Here is a 27,454-nt window from a genome sequence, read left to right on the forward strand (position 1 = left end):
ACCTACACAGGGGCTTAGACTGAGAGCCTTTTTATATTCCAAGGGTTTTATCTACAACATACTCAGGTGGTTCTACGGGAAACCTTTTGAAATTCAAACGGTTTTATCCAGAACACACTCAGAGGGTTCTACTATAAGCCTTTTTTATTCCAAGGGTTTTAACTAGATAGAGGGTTCTTCCAAAAACATATTCCAAGCATTTTATCTAGAACACACTCAGCAATTCTACCGAGAACCTTTTTATATTCCAAAGGTTCTATTTAGATACCACCCAGGGGGAACCACTTTATATTATGGTACAAAGAACCCTTAATGAAAGAGTTCCTCAAGAATTTCAACAGTCCTTGAAGAACCCTTTCTTCCAAAATGGATTCTTATGGTGAAAAGGGTTCTTAATTCTTTTAGTTCTTTTAGTCTAACAAAGAACCCTTGCCAAACCCTCAAAAAATGCTTCTCCTTGGTAGAACCCTTCAAGAAGGACCCTTTTGTGACCCTTATTTCTAAAAGTGTACTAAATTAAGACACCATACCAATGCCTCTTCTTTTCATCTTCTTATTCTCCCCTTCCCTTTCTGTCCGCTCTGATGTCACAGCCGCTCCTTTCTTTTCCCTCCTCTCTACGCTCGCCGTCCTCCACACCTTCAGCTTACACTGATCTCAGTAATTGAGAGGATGGTCCGTTCCCCAGCGGAGTGTTTGGGTCATTCACTCGGCCGTTCACACAGCCCCGCAAAGCAATCAGCCGTACTCGTATCGGCCGAGATTGCCATTTAACCTATGATTTGCTAGGTGGCACGACTGAAGCCCATTTCAACTCACCGTAGCTTATATATTTATAACGCCAAACTGTTTTGACCGCTGTGTTCGCACCCTGCAAGAAACAGTGGCAGATAATTTGAAGAAAGCGTCGTCACCAAGGACGAAGGAGTCACACGTGGAACGAAAGGAGAGTACGAAAGCTGCCCACAGGTTTCAGAGTGTGCGAGTTTACAATTTCTGTCATGTCAGAAACCTCCACTCATTTCCGTTCTTATCTTAAAGCCGCTGATATGAAGAGGAAGCGTGAGAAGTTATTAACCTTTGATCCCTGTTGCAGATATGAAATGCTGCCAAGAAAGGGGAGAGAACGGATAAGAGAATGTACAAAAAGTGGAGCAGAAAACAAGAAGGAGAACATGATGAAACTTTATTGATCGCTGTGGTGAAATGAGGCTGTGGCAGCCATAAAAATAATAGGTGACATCAGGGAAATAAAGATAAAAATAGAAAGCAAAGAGAGATAGACAATGGAAGAAATAATAAAACGGAGTGGAAGTAGGTAAATATACGGCATCATCTTGTCATTAGATTAGATTAGATTCAACTTTATTGTCAATGCAAAGCGTACAGGTGCTGAGACACAATAACTGGCTGATTCCACCGGGCACGGCTACGTTGCAGCACCGCTGTGACGCAGCTACAAGAACTGATCGCAGCAATTCTAGATAATGCTTGTGATTCCACCAGAACTTCCTCTTTGATGCACAGAGAATACATGCCATTTTTGAGAGAAGCTGCATCAATCTGCAGCTGACTGAGCCGGATACAAAGTCACAGACAGGAAAGGCACAGAGAATACGGTCAATTTCTAAAATAAAATATTCCGTTCAGACTCCCCTCTTTAAAAAACAGAAAAAAAAAAACCAATTTTACTACGTAGCCTGCTTACCCATGGCAGAAGCACAAAAAGAAAGTGAACAAAATAGAGAATGACCAAATCAATAAAGTCTGAACAAATCAACAAAACACTCCTTGTAGGGTATGAAGCCATGGAGAGGACAGAACAAAATCATGCCAGAGGCACAACATCACACACCCCATGGTGATAAGAGAGTATTTCCAGTAGTGTGACAGTATGAACAGTGTGAGATGAATATGCTAATATACCTGGATTCTCAAACTGTGATATGAGTAACACGGAGGAAAATAAATAAATACATATAATACAAAAAATACTGCAAAATTGTTAGTGAAAATATATAAAATGAGATCAGTTTAAAATAAACCATGTCTTTCTTGTAATTTTGTTTCAATATCAGCCTGCTATGTAGTCTTAACATTGCATGTGGAGCGCTTATTATTGTCAATTTATGATGTTGTGCGTGTCTTGTGTACCTGCACCCGGTCTCCTGTGTGGTTCTCAGCAAAAAATAGGCAGTGAAAATGATCTGTTTGTAGTAATATTGACACAAAACCAATAACATGACACCTTTCTTAACCATTCAGCATTTGCTGTCTCACTTTCTCTTTCTGAATGAAAGTAAACAAAAGGGTTGGACAACAGAGGCATGTAATCTGCCATCACGCACAGGTGGGAGCAGGCAGTGTGGCCTGGATGTTAGCAGCGGGCAGCCACTGTGCAGCGCCCAGGGACCAACTCCATCTCTGAGCCACTGCCTTCGATAAGGGCACTGACAGAAGAATTAACCTTATGTGCATGTTTCTGATGGTGTGGGAATTTGTAGCACCTGGAGGAAAGTTCTGCAAACACTGGGAAAACATGCAAACAGAACATGCAGGACCCTGTTGCTGTGAGAACAAAGCCTAGACTGGGCATTGCCCCTCACCCTTGCTTCTAATTTTTCCCTGTGGCCACTTGCAGTATTGCAAAAGTAGCCCAAAAAGTATTTTCTCCATAGGCCACGTTTATAAAAGAAACATATCTAAAACTTTTGACAGGGCACCTCCAATTGCAAACAACACACCAGAGCTTTTTTTCCACAAACAAGATCATACAAGAATATTATATAAGTATGGACTTGAGGTCATAAACAACTTATTTTTGTGCAGAGCAGTGTGTATGTGTGTACTACGGCACTTATCATATTACATTGCCACAAATCTGCACCAATTTAAAGCTGCTTTGACCAGCCAATAAAACATTTTTTGGCCTCTACATTCATGGATGACCTCAAAGCAAAGTTTGAGGAGGTACAGAGGGTTGGGACAGTGTCTAAAAAAAAGGCCTCTTGGATGTTTAACAATGCCCACCACCACACTCAACCATCCACTTCCACTCAGAGCCAGAATGTGAGCAATTCCCATCCATCACATTCAGCTTTTTTTTAGGCCTAAAGCCTTTCAGTATTCTCACCACAACCGCCATGGGATCAATTTTTCCTCTCTTGTTTTGCAAAGCATAAGATTAAAGTCTCGTCCATGTTCACTTAATGTCCAGATACAGGTTTTAAATTGTGTCAGCTCTAATCTCTTTTTATTTGCCCTCTGGTGGCATTGGTTAGTGAGAATACTAATAGATTGTGTCAGCACTGTTGATGCAGAGAAACAAAAACAAACAGTCTGATAGAGTGACTGATTGGTCTGATATGTTTGGAGTAGAGAAGGCGAGATGTTTGAAAGACCGACTGTTGCAAATGAATTCAATTTAACTGAGCGCTCGTCTTAAATAGTCTTATCAGAAAAACTGAACGCAATGTTGAAAATCAAACGAGTGCAATGATGAGGCATTAGATGATATGTTTAATTAATCACTATATTAAAGACACTGTTGTTAATATGTGTTCAGGCTTAACCCTCTGTGGGCAGAGAGCAAGGAGTAATGCAAAGGAGATTAAAGTTTTAATTTGGAAATTTGCTCACTCTTCTAATCAGTGGATTTTTTTTTATCTTTGCCATGTTCATCAGCTTTCAGCTGCCATCTCTTCGCTCCCGTCTTGTATACTACTTAAGCAGCATATCCATTAGAATAACCCAAAAATGGATATAACTGAATATTAAAATCAGCATAGCTTCGATAACCTATGTCAATCAACTCTCAGTGGGTCCTTTGAAATGAGCTGTGGGGAGGCACCACAGATCTGGTCTTTTACAGACTATCAACATTATAGTTATTAAGTTAAAGTGATTTCTATTACTGTGGCACGTCTCAGTCACTTTAGCTGTTACGCATAAGACTTGACTGTTAAATGAGTGTCTCAAAATCAAACTGGATAGTTTTCTCAGGGCTTCAAATGGGCTGCTAGAACACACACATTTTTTATTTTAACCACGCTCCAACTTGACTTTCCCTCTGCTGTTGCATGGGATGTTATTCCAGGACAACGACAGGTTTCTCCTTGAAGCTGAGGCAGGAAGGATTCTTTTTAAAGGGTAATTCCAGTATTTTTAACTAGGTAGATCCCATCAGCTGACAGCCATGAAACGACCTGCAATGGTTGCAACATAAAGTTAACCAGGGTAAATGCGCAGGCTCAGACTGTTATTCTAGGTGTCTGATAACATTATGGAAATGATCCCCACAGAGAGGCAGCCTTCAGTGTTTTAATGTCTTGAAACACAGAAGTGCACAATAACACACAATAACACAAAGAAAATAACCAGCAGACCTGTGAGAGGATGTCAATATAGAAATCGCCTGTAGGAGGATGGCTGGTATTCCTCTATTTTTCTCTCTTGTCTGATACCATGAAGGGCCACATGCCAGTTGTTTGGTGCTGTTATCCAAATAGCTTTGTGGTGCATTTGGCATAGAGAATTGTAATTATCCGTTCTGGCATATTCCTCTCAGATAACCTAAGTTTGAGTTCAAATCCTGGCGAATAATGCTATTTTGGTTTGTTTTGTTCCTTATTTCAACATCTAGGCCTGCTACTTTAACATGCAACCTGTGCTGCAGCTCTTCTCACCTCTTCTTCATCTTCTGGGGGATTCAGGTCACCACCTGGTGACTTTGCCCATTAAACCTGCCGGGAGCAAAGTCAGGGAATGACACCAGCCGACTGCAGGGGGTTACATTAGCAAAATGACAGTTGGGTCTCTCTACCGTTCTTCTTCTTGCTTATTTTTTCATTCTTCCTCTGTTACTTTTGCTGCTGCAACTTGTAACTCTTCATTTTTCCTATCTTTTCTCTTCTACACACTCAGAAATAACGGTTCTAAAGGGGTTCTTCTTGAAGAGCTGAGGATCTCCTCATAACCATTGTCTTCTAAAGAAAATAAACTTTTCATCAAGGGTTCTGTTAACTATAGTTTCCATTAAGAACTCTTCATCCAAAGAAACCTTTTTGGCTTTTGCAAAGGTTCATCAAGGGATCTCTATACCATAATATAAAAGGGTTCTTGGTAGAACCCCCTTGATGGATTGTGGGTGGAACAATTACACCACAGAAGGGTTCTCTGTAGAACCTCATAATTAGGGGGCTCTAGATGAAACCATTCACAGATGGTTCAAGGTATAACCCTTTGTTGGGCTTTAGTTAAATGTCTGAAAGGGTTCCTTTACCTCTAAGCATGTATGACTGTAGCCATGTTTCCATCAAAGTCTTTTATTCACATTTTAAAGTGTCACATTAGAAAAGGTTGATGGAAACTGCAAAATTCTAAAAAACAAACATCCTCATTTTCAGTTTTTGCTTGTTTGATGTGGTTTTTGCTTTTTTTTTTTTTTTTTTTTTGGAAAGACTTAAATATTTAAATAATACTTAAATAATAAATTATTGTGAGACAGAAACAGACATAACAAACATTTAACTCACATGACTGATCAGCTGTTCTGCTCCAACAGGCTCCTCATCAATCCCATGGTTCTATAAAACATCAATGATCCATCCACACAGATCTGTTGTAAACTTACTCACATTAATACATGAAATTAATAGAAATGATCATCCTGTTTTCTACATTGTTTTTCACCAGTCAAGGTTTAACTGGCACTCTTTTAATTAGAACATATTGTTGCGAACTCCTGCAATAATTTTGGAGAACTGGCGCCACCTACTGCTTATCTTGATATCCCAAAGTCTAATAATTGCATAACGGTAGTGGATGGAAAGAAACATTCATTCATATTTTCTTTTGACAAAGATGTGATGACAATATTTGAGTCAGTTCTTTTACTTTCCAACAACAGTTATGTCATATCCAGCACCAGAAAACAGTGAAGTAACAAAATACTGCACAGAGACGCCTCCACTGATCAATTGTTATTTCAGCTTTAGCTTGTGCCGAGAATCGCTGCTGCAATAAATGAACCAAACCAAAATCAAAAGAATTCCCCAATTTAAGACATGGCACATATACAGACATACATAGAGCCGCTCGAGCTGATGATGGACATCATATACTGTTCCTGTGCTTATAAACAGAACCTTTGATCGCTGCTCCTGACTCAGAACAAAAGCCCACAATCCTCCAGCTGAATACAGTGTGTGCGATGTCAATGAAAGCCCTCCCTGTGGAGAAACATATCACGTATTTCATCCACAACCACCATGGTGACAGGAAGACAGCAAGTCTAAAGAGACTTCCTCTGCAGGTCTGAATCCACTGAAGCGTTTTGACACCTTTGCTGCTTCCTGTAAAGATCGGCTCGTGGCTCTGAGTGGTTTTGTCGAGACGTGAAGAGGAGTGGGCTCATTTTTAATCCTCATACAGAAATTTTCACGCAGCCGAACCATGCAGTTAGGCTGCAGTGTTCAAGTGTCAGATTCACTCAGTTTACACTGCATTCATGGTTGTCCTTGGAGTGTGTTCATGCTTGCCTATATCTTTCTGAGGACCAGTTTAAGTTTTAGACTAAAGGGTTATTTCTGGATTTTATACACAGGTCTAGGTCGATTACAAGTGCATTATAAAAGTTAAAAGGTCACCCCCTCCCCAGTCCCCAAAGCCCAGTCTGAATACTGAATTGCAGTGAAGGTGAAATAGCTTGCCACCATGTGTGCAATTTTGAGAAAATGCATTCCTTTACTTATCATGTATTGATACTGGATGTACAGTGATAAATGTAATCAGTGTCTGCATGTATATGTTGGGTTTTGTCCAAAGAGGGGTTAAAGAGTAAAACTAATTTGCCAAAAGCTATAGATAGAAATACACGATAATATCTAAAATATTTTTTAATATCAGGATCTGTAATCTTAGTAATTCACATTTTTCAGACTAAATATATCAATAGCCATTGCCTCATTTGCAGGGGCAGATTTAGTCATTTTGGGGCCTAAAGGAAAGGCAGGCATGGGGCTCTCCACATCCCTTGTTCTCAACCTTTTTCGATCTTAATAAGCTTTTATTCATGGTGGACTGCGGACAATGAATTACTGAGTCTCAGAGCCTCGGGAGGAAAGCTGGGACAGTTGGTACTTCTGTATCTCTTGCCAGATAGCAGCAGGGAGAACAGGCTGTAATCCGGGTTGGTATTGTCTCTTGGTATCCTCCAACTTCCTCCTTATTTCAGCACAGCACGGATAGCTTTGCTTCATTTTTCAACTGAAAATGTCTGTCTGTACCCCACGCTGAGCAGTTAGTTTGCATGAATTGCCTGCTGTCTTCCTGAGTCATTTCTTAGCATGGGCCCTGGAACTCCTGAGTGAAAGTCCAGTTTTTGACACATTCATCCCCCACAATCTCCTCTCTAAACTTCTCCCAACTGCTCATATTATACACCCACGCTCACAGCACAGTTGGACGGGACTTGCGCTCGGAGCTAGCATCAAGCAATGAGTACAAGCCAGTCACAGCACAGTAATACTAGCCAAACGGTCTGGGGAATCGCTTGTCAAGTTGAACAACACACATCTTTGCTACTGGCTGAGGCTATGCACGATGACCCCCTGTGGTATGTTGTTGAAAAAAGAGAACTAAGTCACACAATCACATTTGTCTGAGATAATGGAGAAGGGAGATCATACTGAGAGTAACCATGGGCAGACGTTTGAGAAATTACGATCTAATGAGGGAGCAGACACATCATCAACCCAGATCCATCCACTTTATACCAGCAATACACCATACACTGACAACTATTTTAGGATAACCTTTACACAATTCTAGTAGGTAATGGGAAGGTGGAGCTGGACACCATCAGAACAATGTGTGTGTTGCTCTAAGATTGGCATACAAAATGAACAACACATACTTGTGTCACAAATATTGACACGACTAGTGATGTAACAAGCTTGCCTTGCAACTTTGGAGCACCAGCAAGTTTTTAAAGACTGAATTATTGTTTTTTGTGTATTTTTAATTGTATTACCTTTTAATACATATTTTTCCTGATGGGTTTATTGCATGTATGAATGTTTTGAATATTGTTAGGACCCAAATGTTTTTATTTGTTGGTGTCAAAGAAATAACTAGTGTGACCACTGCATTGTTCTTAACCCTGCCCACAAAGCTCGGTCAATTGTTTCGCCAGCCATCCAAAATAGCTGCTTGGTGAAATATGCAAAACAGCAGACGTATTTGAATCACAGAACAAAGCTCAGATGGTGGCATTGATTCAGAGGTTTGGCTCCCGGCCTTTGCAGTCCACAGTATCCCACAATTCAATGCTCATTATAATTTGATTCAATCAATTGTCGTTTAATAGAACAGGAAAATATATTTCCAAGATTTCTGTTGAGGTGACTCTTGATAAGGAATATACCAGAACCTGATCATAACTTTGCATCTTGCCTAAAACTTAACATAACAGTGTCTTTGTATATCTCTAAACTTAACCATTCAATTGGAGGTTGAGGTTCTCATTACCTGAAGAGTGTTTATATTGTTATTGGTGAAAGTGATAAAAATCTCTGCTTTGTTCTGCACCATGTCAGGATGACAGATTGCTAACCCAGTCTAATAAACAAGCTGCTTCAGAATCGTGACTTGTTTACAAGACCTTGTTAGATTCTAATTAGGCTGTTTGACAATTGAAATTAAAAAAAGGAACAAACACAAAAGTTCTACTGAGGATCATAACAAAGAAAACAAACTGTGGGTGTACTCAGAGATCAAGCTTCTTTTATATCTTGTTTCCAATCTTTTGTCTTAAGATTTTGTTTTCCTAATCATCCACATGTTAAAAAGAAACATTTATTAGCTCTAAACAGGGTTGCTCTGCCTTTGTCTGTTCCCAGGCTGGAGTCTCCCACTCGCTCCCTACTGATGGAGGCTCCTAAAGGCATCCAGATTCTGGCTGAGGCCGGAGACATCCAGGCCATCTGCAGGAATGAGCTGCGACTGGAGTCCAAAGACGGAGAGGTGTGTCAACCAACACTGACCGCACCAAATCAAGGAAATATATCATTATGGAATAATAATGTTGTAGTTATCAAGTGAATTGCTGAGATCTGGCAACACTGATACATCGGTAAAAACAAGTCTGATGGCTCACAAAAAATGTCAAATCAATCTGACAGTTTGGAAAGCAGTGCCAAGGTCGGCCTAATATAAGAAGGCCCTTTCACAACGCCTCACGGTAACCACTCTGACAACTGGCAACCGCCTACCTGCCACAATGTTCCCCCAAAAAGTGAAGCATTTTTAAGGCTGGGATGACAGCCAGGTACATCAGTAAACATCAGCGCTGGTAGAACCCCACAAAAGTCCACAACACGTACGCTACCTTGGCAGAAATGTCGTCCCAGGCCCATTTTTTCTTCTGATTGTCCTTGTACATGGCTAGATCCATATTGTACAGCTACTCAGAGACAACAGCATTATCAGCCCCGTGATGCCTTCTCTTTCCATGATGCTGCCCTCCTTCCATATGATTGGCCAATGCCAGATAGCAACTGACAGAAAGTCTGCACGCGGAACCCTGAGTTGCAGAGCAAAATCTGTTCATGTGGTGGACAACCGGTTCTTAACTATACTGCTGGGGTATGAAGTGGTGATGTAAAAAGGCCTTTAAGAAGAAAAAAGGAAGGCAAACTAAAATGATTACCCACGCCATCTGTTTTGCCCATCCACCCTCTCAGTCTGTCTATCTCTGTAATTTACAGAGTTTTCATTTACAGTTTCTTGATGGACAGAGAGCTTTACTTGGTGCAAAAGTAACCACTAATATATATAACTATAGCTTAACTAGTTAGCTCATTTAGCCGAGATGTTAGCAGTCCTATTAGCTGATTCCCCTTGCTGGCTCCCCTCGCCCTGGACCTGAAAACTTCGTCCTCCCAACAGTCCAAAGTTCCTGTCCTAGAAATGTAAACATCAATACTGTCCTGGTGCTCCAAGCTCTTAGTCTGAACAGAGTCAGCTGATAGGACTACTAGCTGCATGGCTAGCTGAGCTAACTGGCTAATGGCAACTACTATTAGCTTTACATGATACTAAAGTAACTCTAACCACTACTATCTGTCCATCAGGAAACTTGGTACACCAACAAGCTTTTTTCTCTGTTACACCAAAATGAGTGAAGTTACAGGTTATTAAGCAGTGAAAGCATTCAGTCCAAAAGGAATTGCTTGCTTGGTGCATACGCCAAACAGTTTTATAGCTTCTGTGGTATTCGGCCCACAGAATATGCATAGTAGTGTTTCTCCCCTTGACCCTGCCAGCAAGTTCCCACTCAGGCCAAAGATTTTACATTTTGATTAAAGTGCACCTGTCAGCAGTTCTCTCCTAAAATGGTGTCTTAAAGAGCAAATGCTTATTGGGTTGCGGTTGTTTTTTAGCTGCAATACTGTGAGTGGCCACTGGGAAAAATTGGAAGCAAAGCTGAGTGGGAAAGCCACATCTTGGTTTTCCATTACAGCTCAGTCACACATGTGTGAATAAGGGGAGGTGGCTGCAAATCTGCATCCTTTCTTCACAAGTTTTTCTTTGGTGACCTATGAGTGGTCAGAATCACAGCCTCAACCAAGACAAAAGACTTACATCTCTGCTGGTGATCGTCACTCCCCTGCATTCATGTATGTATGACCGAGCCCTTATACATATGAAATTTGGCCAATCAGAAGAAAGTAGGCTTTTAGGCAGGGAGCCCTTAAAGACACAGGAGCTAAAACAGCTTGCTCCAGACAAAGGATGAACTGAAGAGTCCCACAATAAAAACACAGAGGTGAAAATTAGTCTAATAGGTCCCCTTTAATCATCACTTTCAAAAAGCAGATAACAGGTAATTAACACCATTGGTTTTAAAACTGAAACATAGCCTAGATTGCTTTTGAAACAAACCCTTCACTGGATTGTGGTGAAGCACCGTGAGCTAAAACACGGAAATTTGTCCAAAAAAGCGAACTAATTATCTTCATTAAATGCAGTCCTGTTACTTCAAACCTCCCACTCTGTGTACTCGCAAGTTGAGAAATTAACTTTTCTTGTCCTCCAGCCATCCTGGCTCATGGGGCTTCATCTCAATTCAATATTTCTCCTGTCCAAACTTATTTTTAGCAAACAATCCAAACAATAGTTAGCTCCCTCAGCCAACATGGACCGGCATTTAGCTTATTGGCTGGTGGCAATTTCCCACATACTGGCCGTCCACCAGAATCTGTTAGAGCCTCACAGAAAGGCACAAGTTGATTGTTTTCCTCTCTTTTTTCCTCCCATACTCCCTTCGGTCTTTGATTCAGTTCTCTTTGAGTCTTTCACATGCCTACTTTAACAACTCTCTCATTTACATCCAGCCTTTTCTCCTTTCCAGTTCCCCATATTATTTTTTTTTTTGTTTGTTTCTTGTGTCTCTAGTGTTTTTGTCTTGTTACATCGTTTTTGTCTTGTTACATCTTTCATGTTTCTTTGGTCTTGTTGAATCTTTTTTGTTTTGTCATGTCTTTTTTGTCTTGTTATGTATTTTTTGTTTTGTTATGTATTTTTATGTCTCTTACATCCTTTTTCGATTTGTTACATCATTTTTGTTTTTTGCCTTGTTATGTCATTTTAGACTTGTTTCATTTTTTATGTCATTTTTATCTTATTAGGGCTTATAGGATGTTTCTTCTTTTTGGGTCTCTTTTGTCTCATTACGTCTTTTTTCTTAGGTTACATCTTTTTTGTCTTGTTATGTTGTTTTTTAGTCTTGCTTTGTCTTTTACATCACTTTTGTCTTGTTATATCTTTTTCATCTTGTTATATCTTTTACAATGTTTTTGTCTCCTGGCACACTCCTGGACACTCCTGTCCAAACTTATTTTTAGCAAACAATCCATACAATAGTTAGCTCTCTCAGCCAACATGGACCAGTATTTAGCTTATTGGCTGGTGGCAATTTCCCACATACTGGCTGTCCACCAGAATCTGTTAGAGCTTCACAGAAAGGCACAAGTTGATTGTTTTCCTCTGTCTTTTTTTTCCTCCTATCCTCCCTTCAGTCTCTGATTCAGTTTTTTCAGTTTTCTTTGAGTCTTTCACATGCTTGCTTCAACAACTTTCTCTTTTCCAGCTTCCTGTCCTTTCGTTTCCTCCTCCCCCTTCCTCTGTCCTCTTTCTGTCTTTAACTCTGCTTATATACATTTTTTTTGCTCAACCACTCCTGATCCTCATGCTGCTTCTTTCCTTCTTTCATCCTTTCCTCCCTGCTCCTAAATTCCTCCAACCATCCCCTGATTCGTTACACACATCAGTCCTCACATTCATCACGCTCGGCTGCGCTGATAAAAGGATTTCCCACCTTAGGTTGCACCAGTCGTGTCATGTCAGATCTGTTAAAATCAGCGAAGGAGGATTAGGGAGAAGAAAGTGTTTAAAAGTTTCCCACAAAAACAGTTTCATACATTAAGACAGGCTGCTGATATGAGATGGACGTGGAGAGGGAGAGGCAGGAAGGTGCCCTTGGATTCAGTTTGGCCCAATTAAAGGCAGTCGGGAGCCACGCCCACACCACATCTTCCTGCAGTTGTGTTCATGGTTGTGTGGTTGAAAATGAGGCTGTTGAACTCATGATGGTCAATTCATATAATTAGAACCACGTTCTCACACTCCATTAGTGTTGCAAATGTCCATTTGTCAAACCTTTGTCTTATGCACACTCACACTCCCTCTCCACTCAGGACCCCTTGGCACCACCAGAGCAATTACAGAGTGGTTTTGGTCATTAGACACCCACAAACCACACAGGCAGATACAGAAATAGACTCTCACATACATACTTGTACAGACAGCGAAACACTTTGGATTCCTATAGCCACTCGTACTGTCATAACTGATTTGTTTAAGGAGAAATCTAAATGCATTTAAGGGAGACTATGGGACAGAGCAGAGGGCTTTTGTTTTCACAATAACAGAAGTAACTTTACATTGACAGACAGTTTAGTGTGTAGAACTAATGGTCGCCTGTTTACATGAGCTTCCTCGAGTCTGGGGAGGAGGGGGGACTATGGGGCAACCATAGTCTGCATATTTAATAGGATTTCAACCTATTTGACAAACCGTTTATGGCTCCAACTCACAACATGGACTGCTGTTCTAATTTTTGGACGCACAAGTGTTATATAAATATTGCTCCTTTAAAGAGTAACTTTACTCAGGCCAATAATCTGGCTTCCCATGCCAACCATAGAAAAAATATGGATGTAGTCACCCATAGGTTTTGAAGCGGCATTGTGAAGCTCGGGGTACGTTGGCTCTGGCCATCTCCATCTTGGCAGTGCCTGACTTCGCTGACTACCTGCTAATCCGAAACTGGGCAAAGAGTGGGAGCGTGGGTGCAGCTGAGGCAGGCTGAATGTTATTTGTTATTTTGAATATTAATAAAAGGATGGATTTTGTTTTTCTTAAGTCTGAAATACAAAAATTCATGTGATTTTTTTAAAAATGTAATTTGCAGCAGATACACTTCCATATAAAGATGCTAGTTTACAGTAAACATAAAATAAAATGAAGAATAAAATGAAAAAAATGTGAAATAAGTTCAAGCTTTTGGGGGATTTGTCTGTGGAAATCTGTAAACACAGTGGGTCTCACCTTTACTTGCTTAGTCTCCATGTGTCTCCATGTATTTTTGTCCTTTACTAACACACACTTACACCCTCAGCTTTCCACACACATGAAGATCACCCAGCCACACACACTGTTACACACTGGTTCTTGTACCGTCTGCCCCTCGTGGTGAAAGATTTGTTCAACAGCAGCTGTCTGAGGAACTCAACTGAGACTCTGCTTTAAAAGTGTTCCAGGTCATTTGATTGCGATGCCTCCCCGAGGCGCCTGGTAATGGCTCCTTTACCTTTTTATGGCTGGAGAGCTCCTCCTCTCCTCGGCCAGTGAAACAGCAGCCCTGGAGGAGCCCCAGGAGGGAGGGAGGGATGGAGGAGGGGAGGAGAGGGCAGAGAGATGGGATTCATGCAGCAGTGGTTCATGTCTGAGCAGAGGGAGAAAGACAGTTTGTTCCAATCATTGTAGGGTTGAAAGGAGTAAAATGCGAGGATGAATGGTTGTGGCAGGGTGGCAGAAGGAATTTTCTGGAGTTTTGTTCTCTTTTTATTTGTCAGAAGGCAGGAGGCATGATCTTGGAATCGGCAGAGTAAACCTTTTGGGGTTTTTTGCTATGCTAGTGTTTTAGCTGGACAGGGTTTTTAGATTTACCCTACATGGGCCACTGTCTCTTTGTCAACAAAATATTTCAAAATCTCATAAATACTGTGAATCAAAATTTTGGCCATGTGTCAATAAATGACCTGGCCTAGAGGCATGGCTACCCACACTTGCTTTTTTTGCAACAGGAGACCATGAGAAAAAGTTGCATCGTACACTTCTAGAGACTGCATACGATTCATAAAACAACTCGCATCACCTCAGCCAGTCTTTGAGTTTCATGTCAGTAGCAAAATTTACAGAATATATAAAAAAAAAAAAGTAAATAGAATATTTGAAATATACTGCTACATTTAGTTGTTCTTGCACAGCAAGCTAGTGCTTTAAGAGTAATAGATAAGATGATAGAAAAGAGTTAAAGTCAATGAATAGAGCCCCTGAAAACTGCACACAGCACAAATGTGAGTTTTCTGTAGCTGGTCATTTTGTTGCACCATCTTCTGCAATACGATAATGTTTTTTTCTGACTTGAGAATTTTGGATGAAAACATGGCTAAACCATTATCCATAAGAGTAAAAGAGTAAGAGTTAGCAGTTATGATGTTATATTCCAAACACATTAGCTCCAGATTAACGGTCACAAAACAGCTGCAATAAAAGAAGCACTTACTGATAAAGCTCCAGCAAGGACAAGTAGATAAAGAAGCTTCTCAATATTAGTCTGGTCACAGATCTGAAAAGATGATGGCTGTAAATATGCCAGATAATGATACTGAAAATTAAATTTAGGAGGCATAATATGGCTGTGCACAGCTGGTTTCTAATGAGTGTTTTAACATAAACCTCTTTGTTATAAAATGTACAATATATGCTGTAATGTATTCTGGCTTTTCCAGGCTTTAAGAGACTTATTTTTACCCTTCACCTATATCTGACACCTGTCTCCCGCTTCAGGGATTCAAATCGATGACCTTTAGGGGACAATCCTGCATTCTGGGTGACTTTTAACGAGAATATCACTCCGCCATGACTTATTGTTCACACTATGAGCTTTAAATCCAACACATGACCTTTATCATTCACTGCACTCACATGTCTATTGTCACTGCACGCTCAGTGTCTTAGAGAGCTGAAATACACTGCAGGTATTAGAGGAAGAATCTCTTATACACAAGATCTGATGGGATAGATGCTGCTAGACTTTCAATATCTGGACCACCTAAGATTCTATGCAACCGACAACGTGCAGTGCTGAGGTGTTGAGAGCCACAGACGCTATTTGTGTGAGTCCAATCCTGCGAGGCAGAAGTCCTGGGAAGAAAAATAAAGGAGAGCGGGTGAAGAGATTTGCTTTGAGAGCAATTAGGGTGAAGAGACAAGGAGAGACATGATTCAGCGTGGGTTAGCTGGGGTAAAGATGAAAAGGAAAAAGATGAGTTTTTAGGCGGTTAGAGAAAGAAAACGAGTGACTGTTCTGGTGTGAATGAAGATCAAGGATCATGACTATATGGAGGTCAGACGTACAGTACAGTTTGTGAGGATGGGATGTGAACACTTAGAGGCAGGACATGCAGACGTTTATTGAGGAGCAATTTTAGGGAGATTGAAGATGAGTGAAGCTGCAGCTGGATTTCTGCCAGATGTTACACATCCTGACCGCTGACAGTGGAGTCCGGCCCAGCTGGCATCAGTACAAACATGTTAATTCACAATTAGCATACAAGAAACACTACTTAACTTAGACTTGTCCTTTAAAGAGCAAGTGGATCACATGGGAGTTATTCTTATGCTCCCAGAGTCCTGTGTTCCCAGGGTCTTATGCATGTTCTTACGGTCACATGGTCACAGAGTCCTATGTTCCCAGTGTCCTTTTACTCAGATTTATATTGCACATAATTGGAACACAACAAATGATGCTGTTCCCAAGGCTCTATATTTCTCCATTCTGTATAGCATGTAATCAGTTAGAGGTTTGCATAGAACATAGGAACTTGGGAACATAAGACCCTGGGACCCTATGAATTTGGGAACTTAAAACCCGGAGGACCTAGGAAACTTTGGTGCCTATAAACATAGGACCTAGGAAACTAAAGACCCTGAGGGCATGGGACCCTGGATCCTTTGGAACTTAGGACCCTGGGAGCATATGGTCTTTTAAGCATTCGGTGAAGAAATCTAACATGCTAGTCACCAACAACACAAAAGCATCCAAGGACCTAAGATGCTGCTTGCAGTAAATGTGTTCAGTTGTTGTTCAAGTTCCAATTTGTAAGCTGGGTAAGACAAGTTAGAACATCTTGGAAACTATGACCCTGGGAACAGAGGACCTTTGGAACTTAACTTAGCTCCAACTTCATTCAAACTTGAAAATAATAAAGACAATAAAACTATCTTGGTTTGTCTTTCCACTGTTCCAACAATCACCACCCCTGGGTTCATTGAAATAAACCCTTAATTCAACGAGTTAGATGTGAAAATATTCTGGTTCTCTACGCTACTTTTCCCTGCTGCTGAGGCTCAGTCTCACTCTTTCTGCTCTCCTTCCTCACGCCTCTCCTGTCCCCACCTACTGTGTCTTTGGTATCTCTGGAGTCAGAGTCTTGGTTGGAACTCCTGTGTATCACCTCAGTAATGTGTTCCCTGTCATCAAACTGCATAAGTCAGTGTCCCATTCATTTTTCCAGTATAACCCATTTCTCTCCCTCTTACCCCAGATATCTTTGGATGCTCGGAGGATTCGCCTGATGCGGCTGCCTGAGGGGAAGGCCTCCACCAGCTCTTCGTCCTCTGGGACCAGGCAGACTGTCTACGAGGTTTGCGTTTGCCCCAACGGGAGGCTTTTCCTGTCCCAGGCCGGCACCGGATCCACCTGCCAGATCAGCAACAACGTCTGCCTCTAGGACTGATACGTACAAATATAAATAAATACACAGAAACCCTGCAAGAAAGACGGGCAAAAACGGACAAATGTACACATATCGCCTGCCTCTTGGACTGATTCACAGCAAACACTACATACAAAGACTGCCAGAGCTGATGGAAATATAAACAATCATAGATACTGTACCTATACAGACACACTGATGTAAACACTTTGCAAACACAAAATCTCAGACTGATATTTAGGCTCAACCGATATGTTTTAACAGGCCAATACCGAAAATTTTTTGATTGAAGCTGCTAACAGCTGATATTTTTGCCAATATTTCAATGCTAAAAAATATTTTCTCCCTTAATTTTATATGTTTCAGAGTGTAAAAGCCTTTGAAAACAGCATCTAGAGCATCATGGGACACTGAAACACTCCACTGATGGTCATCTCTCTAAGCTCTTTATACATACAGTACAGCTGGTGTAATTAGGCTTTTAAACTGAATGAGATAAACAAAGGAAAAATGTGTTGCATTGCAGGTTTTAACAACTTTTAATACAACTGAGGTGAGAAATGTTCCTTCATCTCCATCATATTGGACACAGACTGGCTGATACAATAATATTTAGTAACAGGACAGTATTGGAAATATATCGGTCTGACCCTAACAGTCATAAATGCTATTTATTAATAGCCTACACAAACACAGATGCACACACTAGCTTACAGACATGCATTCACACAGTATACATATTTTAACATGGTGTACACACACGCACACACACACACACACACACACACACACACACACACACACACACACACACTTTTCTCAGTAGGAGCCTCCTGTTAGAAACAGAGAGGAAAATCTACAGAGATTTACTAGAAGGGACATTCATCTGCTCCCTTTTCAGTACCAGAATCACTAGGGTGATCACCCATGGCAACAGGGCCCGCCTGCTGTCCCTACCCACCTCCACTCTTTCTCTCCTTTTTCCTCATCTTCTTTTTTTCCTTCTCTGATTGTTAAACTGCTGAGATGCTGAAAGGATTTCTACTTTTCCTATTGCTCATTAGTTATTTTAAAGCCCCATAGGCATGCTATAAGCACTTAATCACAACTAATTCCTACATAAATTCTTCCGGTATATAAGATAATATAATGAACATGATTACTTGGCCTGGATGGATTATAAGAACTGAATACTGCACTCAAAAATGGCAGCCATTCACCTGAGTAAATGAAAATTGCTCGGCCAGCGCACAAGCCAAAAAAATTTTCTAGCTTACAGCCCATAAACTTTACACTAGGATGATGTCACTCACATTCATGGTTTTCTAGGCTCTGGAAAGTTTTATAAATACTAAACCTTCGTGGAGTGAAATTCATAATAGAGTGATAACTGACCTTGTTTGTATTTTGCAGTGTCCTGTTTAAAAGTTTTACAAACACTTCTTTAATGGTGGCCGATTAATAGTCTTTTGTTGCAATAGTCCAAGTGGTCATTGGGATAAATTGGCTGACTGGCTGCACCATGTCCAGCTCCTTTAATACCATGGATGGGGCCTACTGGGCACCAAGAGTCAGGGGCCCACTGTGCTTCATCTGTAAAATGTCACTCAAAGAGAAGCAATTTAACTACAAAGAGATATACAAACACCATGAGGAGACACAAAATTAATAATAATACAAAATTAGCAAAACAACTACAAAGAGACAAAAAATAACTACAGAGACACGAAATGAAACAGAGAGACACAGTACAACCACAAAGAGACTAAAGCAACCTCAAAGAGAAACAACACGGCCAACATAAAATAACCACAAAGACACACAGACGCAGAGAGGGATGCAAAACGACCACAGAGAGAAACAAAATGACTGCATAGAGACAAAATTAAACCCAGAGATGTAACAGCACCACAAGGAGAAACAAAGAGAAACTAAATGACCACAAAAACAGGCAAAACAACCACTATGTGTGTCTTGCTCCTATTTGTGCCCAGGAGCCCATGGTCTCATAATCCAACTATGTTTAGTACATCCATGGGACTTGGATAGTTTCAAAGGTTGAAATATTATAAACAGCCCGTTCAATCAATATACGTACCAGATCCAGATGTGTATGTGCTACACATGCATATATTAAGTGCTGTTAGTGTGTCTATGTGACACTGCATTAACAATATTCTGTTTTTTGTGAAGAAACAAAAACTTGATACTTAAGAAATAAACTTTTGAATAGTTGGGCCAAAATCTCTGTTTGCTGAAGCCCTAAATTGATATTGCAGTGACATTTATCAGCAATTTATCTAATTTATCCCACAAAATATTCAGGCCATTTAATCATTTGTTCATAATGTACAATGGGAAACTACGGCTCATGCCATATTCACGTCCTGTCAAATTCACCCAAATGATCATCATCAAAAATCATTCAAATTAACTTTCCAGTGCTAGCAGCTAGCAGTGGTACCTTGTATTTTGATGTTTAAACACATCACACACCCCAACTGTTTCCATATTGTAGCAAAGAGATGTCACCCAGGTCTTACACACCTGTGATACGATGTGAACGTGGCACAAGTGCTGCAACACAAACCTCAACCTCTCAGCTACTGCTCTGTTAGATCTTTTTTCTTTCTTTAATGACATTATTTTGTTTTGTTTTTTTGGTGTAACCTTTTGATTTTAAACTGACTGGAAAGCTGTGTTTTATTTTACATAATAGCTGTCAGTGTTCTGTTTTTCCTGTATAAATCCCTAAGCCATGCCTTTTTACCAACCTGATGGAGAAAATCCTGTTATAACCCTGAACAGAACAGATGTCATAAATGTCCAATGTAAGCTGCTCAAACCTCGGCGGTGGTCACCCTACTTGTTTCTTGCACTGGGACATTTTTAAAAAAGGACAACAAACAAACAAACTAATGCGAGCCACTCTGTTGAAAGAGGGGAACTGTGCCTGTGCCTTATGTCAATGCACTTGTGGCAAGAAGAAGCACATCACACAGACTTTCTTTGGCATCAACAAGTAACATGATCTCTGATTTCAGTTGAGTTTCATCCCATCCACAAACCTCTCCCTCTGAGTGAATGCAAAGACCTTCAGCCACGTCTGACTGTAGCGCCCCCTGCTGTCAACACCTGACTCTGCAAAATGATGAGGCGTTTTTTCCTTTGCTTATTTATCATTTAGTTTGCCCAGTTTGCAACAACGCTCTTGTTACGTTGCTTTTCATGATCAAATATGCTGTGTGAAAACATGTATGTGTGTTTCTGTTGCTGTGTGAAGTGACAAACATGTGATCCTGTGGAGTTTAACAGAGAAATTATGCCACTGATGGGTCTGATTTCCACTACTTAACATAAACCACTCAGCCAAAAGCATCCAGGTTCACTACATGTTACCCACAAGATTATTGTGTCTTTACTCAAATGTTTTTTCATCATAACAGGTTAAATTTGGTGTCTTAAGATGTTGAAAGCATGTTGATTTGTGACATTTGAATTCTCTTTTTGTTAGGTTCTCTTTTGGGCAGAGACCAGTTTGGCACTGCATTTATGCAATGTCATAGCACTGCTTCTTTTCTCTATCCAAACCCCATTATGTTCATTATTGACAGTATAATATATTCTTGAAAGTGACAACTTCTAAAAATGTTGGAAGTAGAGTTAATAGTGATTGTCTTTGCATATTTCGCAGAATTTTTCACAGCCCGTCCTCACCAGAAAAACGGACATACAGGTCATCTGTGCAAGACCTTACGATGACTTACATTTATTTTTAGGTGATGACCTCTAGTGGCTATAGTAATTATGATTGGAGCGGGATAAAGAGCAAAAGAGTCCACCTAGGAAAGAGGATTGAGTAGATGGATGGACCAAACACAGGATTTTCACCCAGGAGGCCGGGATTTGTGTCCCATCTGAAGCCTAAAGTCAAAGTTGATTTCTCTAAAGTTTTAAGTTCAGTTACATCCATGAGTTGTATCACTTAAATGATGTGACTTCCAATATGTGAAATTATTATTTTGATAGAAACCATGATCTTTCCTAACCTAGGTCTTTTTGGTGTCTAAACCTAATCAAACTGCAACCCTCTTTATGAAATCCATGTCAGGGAACATTGGTCGTGTTTAAAAAAGATCTTGAAATCACACTTTAAAATCACTCATGTTACATCTCAATTTAGGTGAGCCAGCCAGGAGTGTTTTAGGCACAGCTTTTGATGGTGTTTTGGCTTTTGCGTTCCAACTACATGGATTACATGTAACCTATATGCACAATATGTAATCAAACATGACTCAGACTGACATTATGGTTAGGGATGCGGTAATGAAAAATTCAAGTTACACTGCTGATTTCCATCGTCACTCTCTGATGTGTCCAAAGTATACTGCATTTTTCTTGAATTTATGCCAACAAGCTGCCTCCCTACAATATCAGAATAGCATTCATTCATCAATCTTCTTCTGCTTATCTGAGGTCGGGTTGCAGTGGCAGAGGGCTAAGCAGGGTATTCCAGACATCCCTCTCCTTAGTAATGCTTCTAGCTCCTTGTGAGCTTTCCTAAGCCAGATGAGATATGTAATCCTTCCAGTGAGTACTGAGTCAACCCTGTACTCTCCTGGATGTCATGGGAAAACCTCCAGACATCCAGGAGGCATCCTAATCAGATGGCTTAACCACCTCAGCTGGCTTCTTTCAATGCAATAGGGCAGCAGTTCTACTTCTAGCTCCCTCCAGATATCTGAGCGCCTCAACCTGAGCCCAGCCACCCTACGCAGGAAATTCATTTCGGCCACTTGTATCTGCAGTCTCATTATTTCAGTCACTGCCCAAAGCTCATGACCATAGGTGAGGGTTGGAACATGATAAACATTTTTATGGTACCAGACAATGGCAAGGAAGCATCAGTTAACATTGTCTTAAAGACTCCAGATTTCGACCTTTAAAGATGCCATAACTTGCCATGTTAAGACGTAAAGATTTTGCGTGATTACACCCACAAGAAATTAGTTCTTTTTGCCTGGTGGCTTGTGATCTCCTGCACAGCATTTATTTTTATCTTACATTTTTCAAAGTGTCACATCCTTTTTTAAGAGTCAGGTGTGCCATTCATCTCGCTGTCTCTCAGCTTCTCTGTCGCTGTATATTAAAGGACTTTCAGAAAAATTTCACAACAAAATTGAACTTATCTGATGTATTTGTTTTTTGAATACGTGTACACGAGAGAAATACAAATTTTTATACGGTTGTATATGTAAATAATGTATACATAACCGCGTCTGCGTGCATCAGATGATACATGCCGACAGAAGAGAAACACTGCTCTTTTGCAAACAGGAATACCTTTTTTATAATGTACACCAGTATGTGTTTTTATACTAAAAGGGCAAAAAAATAATGTTAAAGGATATTCATTGAGTTAGCATGTACAGCAATGTATACAATGTTCGCCTGTGGAGAACACGCAGGTATTGTTTTTTATGCCTTCTCCTTCTTGTACTCGTCTCTGCTGCTGAGCTCAGATGTTTCACACAAACACAAACCTGCTTTTTTCGTTCTGTTGTTGTTGTTGTTCTGTTGGGCCCGAGGTCTTTGCATTCTCTCCAAGTGTGCTGTGTGTAAATTTGTGCTATTATGAGTGAGCTTTTGTTTTGTTTTTCTGCTCCACAGAACGTGCTGAATGATTCTCAGAGAAGCAAACACAGAAACCAAAAGTATAAAGTAAAAAAAGCAGAGAAGGAAATTATATACAGGGTTACACATGAGTTGCAATGATCGGACTAATGCACTAAAAAGCAACAAAAACCATCAGATAATTGATCAGATCATAGATGGTGTTATGAGTAAAATGTTTTGAGAAAGTAAACTTTTTTTGACATTGAAATAAAGAAAAAAAAAATCCATAATTTACTAACACTATTATGCAAAATCCCATCAAACCTATTCAGTGCATAATGTACAAATTTTGTAGTTGAAGTAATCTAAAGATGATCGGATGATGATGGATTATGTTGCTGATCGATCACATTCTGTAATGCAGCTGTGTGTTCATGCTGAGTGCTCTGTACTTCCTTTTCTGGCTACACACTGGGGTTAAACATCCATCTTGAATATTTACATTTTTCTTCATTCTTCAGTATGAAACTGCCGTTCATGGAGTAGTTTTCAAAGATGCCAAAATAAAAGGCGTTTGCTCAAAGTGATTGCAGTAGTCATTGGACCCTCCCTGACCATCAAAAATAAATAAATCATACATACTAAACAAGAAACTTTTTCACTGCAGACTTGAAATATGAAATCTGTTTTTACTGTTTTACTGTGTTGAGCTTCCTTCAATAGAGACATGAAGTCCTTAGAGTTCTCATACCATTTACCAATGCCAATACTTGACCTTTGCACATTGATTGATAATGGACACTGGGAAGTCAGCCCGTCTTCACCAGAAACACAGCCGTATGTCTGTACAAGTAGCTTATTTCCCATATGTATGTTTATTGTTTGGCAGCAACCTGTAGTGGCTCTGACTTATTAAAAGTTTTAAGTTACTTAATGTTACATCAGGTTAGGGCTGTGACAATAGCTGCATTTCTGCAATACTGCAGTCATGTGATTCCTATTGTGGGTTTGAGCTCATTGCTGTCATCACCGCAGATTTTATTTTGAAGGGTCAATCTCATTTTGAGATCAGCACATGCATCTATTAATACATCCATGGATCAGCAATGTCACACGCAAGTCAGGAACACAGCGTCTTATTGTCTAACAGACTCAACCCAAGGCATCTTGGGATTGCTGATGCATAGACTCACATACATGCCAACACCCAATTCAGCATTTATGTATTCATGTACTGGATGCATTTCCGAAATCGTACTGGTATGGGTATCTGAACAACCCTTAATATTGTTAGCATTCAACGTCAGCTTCCATGTGACATTGACAATAACCACATTTCCATCCAAATGTGGTGCAGTTTTTCTTATAAATCTTCAGGAAACTGCCTGAAGAAATGCAAGTTCTGTGCATTTCCATCTGTTACTGTAATGTAAACAGTCATAGTTTATCAAGATAAGCAGGAGGTACTTTGTCGCATTTTGCTTTTACCAATACCCCAGGCAAGTGTAAAAACCTTGTGATTTTGCAGATTTCTTGTTTTTCCTTTTAAACCTCCTGAAAACCTCCTGCATATGTCTGAGATTTTCAGAAATACAGATTCAGAAACCCTTTTTAAAAATTATAATGCACTACAGTAGCTAGAAGAACAGAGGCTGGCTGGGAGTTGTAGCTTCAGCTCTCTTAAAGAGTAATGATGTGTGGGTCAAGTTGTTTTAACAGGTTGATGGTCATGTTTATTACTTTTCCCTTCTCTTGTGTCTTCTTTTATCAGTAGTGGTGCAACCGCAGATTCATTGTATTATTTTTGACTACATTACAAATAAGACAATGTAGTACAGCACAGAAGTCAATAAGTCTGAACATAGTTTTTTAAGTTTTAAGAGGTTCAGAAGCTGCTTTCAGGCAATCTGAGGAAAACGCAACTTTGATCTGAATTTGACAGCGCGTGTTTTTTAAAAAACACAACATTTCATCCTAAAAGAAACAGGAAGTCATCTTCTCCCTCAGGCTGAACTAAATTCCTTTTCTTCGAAAGTGTTAACATTTCTGCTACAACTTACAACACACAGGGGTAAATGGAGGACGAGAGAGATTACACAGAATCTCAAAGTGATTGTCAACATAACTATATATTGTACCTACAATTGATGATATTTAGGTTATGTCCTCAGTATTTCTGTCTGTTTTATAAGTTCTAGAAAATTGAAATTTGCCTTCTTTTGAGTACTAAAAAATTATTCTATGGAAGCCAAGAATGGCCATACTTGCACCTGGTTGAGAAAAGGCACACTACAGCTATTCGGCCAGTCACACCCAAACCCCTTGGTTTAGCTTGTGGGACAAATTCACTGTATATCGGAAGATGTGGTGGATAAATAGGTGAAAACCAAGACTTTCATTATCTAAAGATGGCAATGATTTTACAATTGATGGTTTTAGCATGATAATGGGTTAATGTGGCTATTTACTCATAACCAAACTGAAAATAATCTTTTAAAAAAAGAAAATAAAAAGTCAACTAAGTTACAATCGACTTGTAGCTTCACATTACACTCAAATATTCTCCCAGGACAGGTCTCAATCCCAGCCCTCCCACAGGAAATAAAAAAATAAAAAATAAGTTTACACTGCTGATGTCTGCTCAAAAATGTCATGACAACAAAACTACATCAAACTTGTGGGGAAAATATCACAACTTGAAGACAACAGGAAAGTGTGACAGCTTTTGTTATAGAAAGATTTAACTTTTCTTCATTGAAAACATTGTCAAAAAAAAAAAAAAAAAAACCATCATACTGTGCTGTTCGGTGAATTTTATTGTTATCATCAATTTGTAAGTGCAATAGTTTTTCAGATGTTTCATTTTGGAGATAATGTCAGCTCATATATATATCATTATCACTGACCATCCATACAGAAACTGGAACATTGAAGAGTAATACCTGGATTTAATCTACCCATAATGTCATAAAACAGCAGCCCATTGTGTTTTATCTTACCCAGTTTCCACATTTCACTGACATTCTCATCGTCTTCATGGCACCAGTTCATCGTTCCTATGGCACATGAGTAATCATATGTGTGAAATTGCTTTCCAGAGAGTTTTGATGCCCTTTTTTTGTCTCTGAGCGTATTGCAGCTGACTTGCAAATAAAAACCACTGAAGGAAAAGAGACATGCCCTGGAGCTTTTTGTCAGTCGTTAATGAAGCTTTTTATCCCAGGGAAAATAGTCCCAACTGTCTGTTTTTATTCTTTAAGGGTGAAAAAGGCAGACAGTTATTAAAGTTGAGGCCTTTTTGTCTTCCTTCTTCACCCAAGATGCCAAGAGCAGCAACAGCTGTTCCAGAAACTGTCCTGTTACTAAAAGTCAAATATTCAATCCTGTAAAACAGACAAATGAGTCTGGAGCAGCTCCGGCCACAGTGAAAACCTAAATTTCCTTCAGCGTATTTTAATTTGATCGTTTTCAGCCAACCCGCACACTGAGCCCTGCCAGAGTTCAGTCCGGGTCATGCCTCTTCTCTTGTTTGCTGTGTTATCAGGCGAGTGAACCGGTGCCACCCCAGATTAAGCCGTGCTCCTTGCTTTCTTCAGCTTATGATGGCGAGGCCGAGCTGCAGAGACAAAATGTGTTTGATCTGTGTTTCTGAGCTGCTGCAGGCCTGGAAAAATGGGCTTCAGTTGCACTGCTCATTACCCAGTCTTCACCGAGCGTTGGCTAACCTCAAGCTACAGATACACTGCAAAAAAAAACATTACTCTTATGAGTTGTCATTAAAGCTTTTGTCCTGTGTCAAATTTGCAGATATATAAAAACAACTGATATCATCTGCATCAGAGTGGGACTGGCAACAAGTCAAATTTAAACCCTTTCTATTCCAGCTTCCCCATCAATCACACATCCGTCACGCCAACTTGACCTTCAGTTATCAGGGTTTTGACTTGTTTCTCTCATCTTTGTCATTTCACCAACTCCGATGACTAACTGAGGACGTCTCAAGGTCGAGCGTCTTTTTAACAGAAAGAGAGACAAAGATTTCATATGACTTTGTGTCATTTCACTTGGCAGCAGGTCTTTTAAAGAAAAGAACGTCATCTTCTACTTGTCCGTGCACAGAGCCCCTCTCTTAGAGATGACTTTACTCTTGGATTATTGGAATAAGAAGCCCATAAAGCTGAGAGTGAGTTATTGACTGGGCTTCTCTCTGTCTCATGCCTCAGTCAAAAGCAGAGTAAGAAAAGGGGTTTATGTTGTGTTACCTAAATAAAGGGCTGCAAGAAGAGGAATGAAGTCTGTGATGCAAACAGCTACTTGAACCATGAATGTGGAAGATGTGAAACACACATCTATGGGAATGTGCCCTCATTAGCTGTGTTTTTGAAGATGGTTAAATAACATGATAAGTCAGCTGTTTAATCAATAGTGGTTCTGCCTGAATCTGCTCAACATTTTCCTCAAACTAAACAAGAGACAGCCTGGTCTCACCAAATGGTGTATGAATAACACACCAATGTCTTAAGTCATTTCCCATGTAATCACAACACTTTTTTTGTGTAATTTCATGCCATTTAGCGAGTAGAAAGTGTGTCATTTTACAAGCAAATGTCATAGAAAACAACATTTGTGTGCCGTATCATTTTTATTTAAATTTTAATACGTAACTTTAAGGTGGGACAGTTTATTTTTGCCATAATTGAACAAATATTCCT

The 27,454-nt window shown here is 40.0% G+C and overlaps 1 protein-coding gene across 1 annotated transcript in view; it reads left to right on the top strand.

Annotated features, from left to right (window-relative positions):
* sgcd (sarcoglycan, delta (dystrophin-associated glycoprotein)) overlaps window positions 1-18,948 on the top strand; it is a 197,528-nt gene extending 178,580 nt beyond the window's left edge. The window contains exons 7-8 of the mRNA XM_084730050.1: window positions 8,901-9,024; window positions 16,956-18,948. Coding sequence (XP_084586176.1) covers window positions 8,901-9,024; window positions 16,956-17,141 — 310 coding nt within the window. The 3' untranslated portion in view covers window positions 17,142-18,948. The remainder of the gene's footprint in view (window positions 1-8,900; window positions 9,025-16,955) is intronic.
* The last annotated feature ends 8,506 nt before the right edge of the window (window positions 18,949-27,454 follow it).

The sequence above is a fragment of the Lutjanus erythropterus genome, chromosome 11 (assembly GCF_056507025.1).
Source record: "Lutjanus erythropterus isolate fLutEry1 chromosome 11, fLutEry1.hap2, whole genome shotgun sequence".
Classification (NCBI taxonomy): domain Eukaryota; kingdom Metazoa; phylum Chordata; class Actinopteri; order Lutjaniformes; family Lutjanidae; genus Lutjanus; species Lutjanus erythropterus.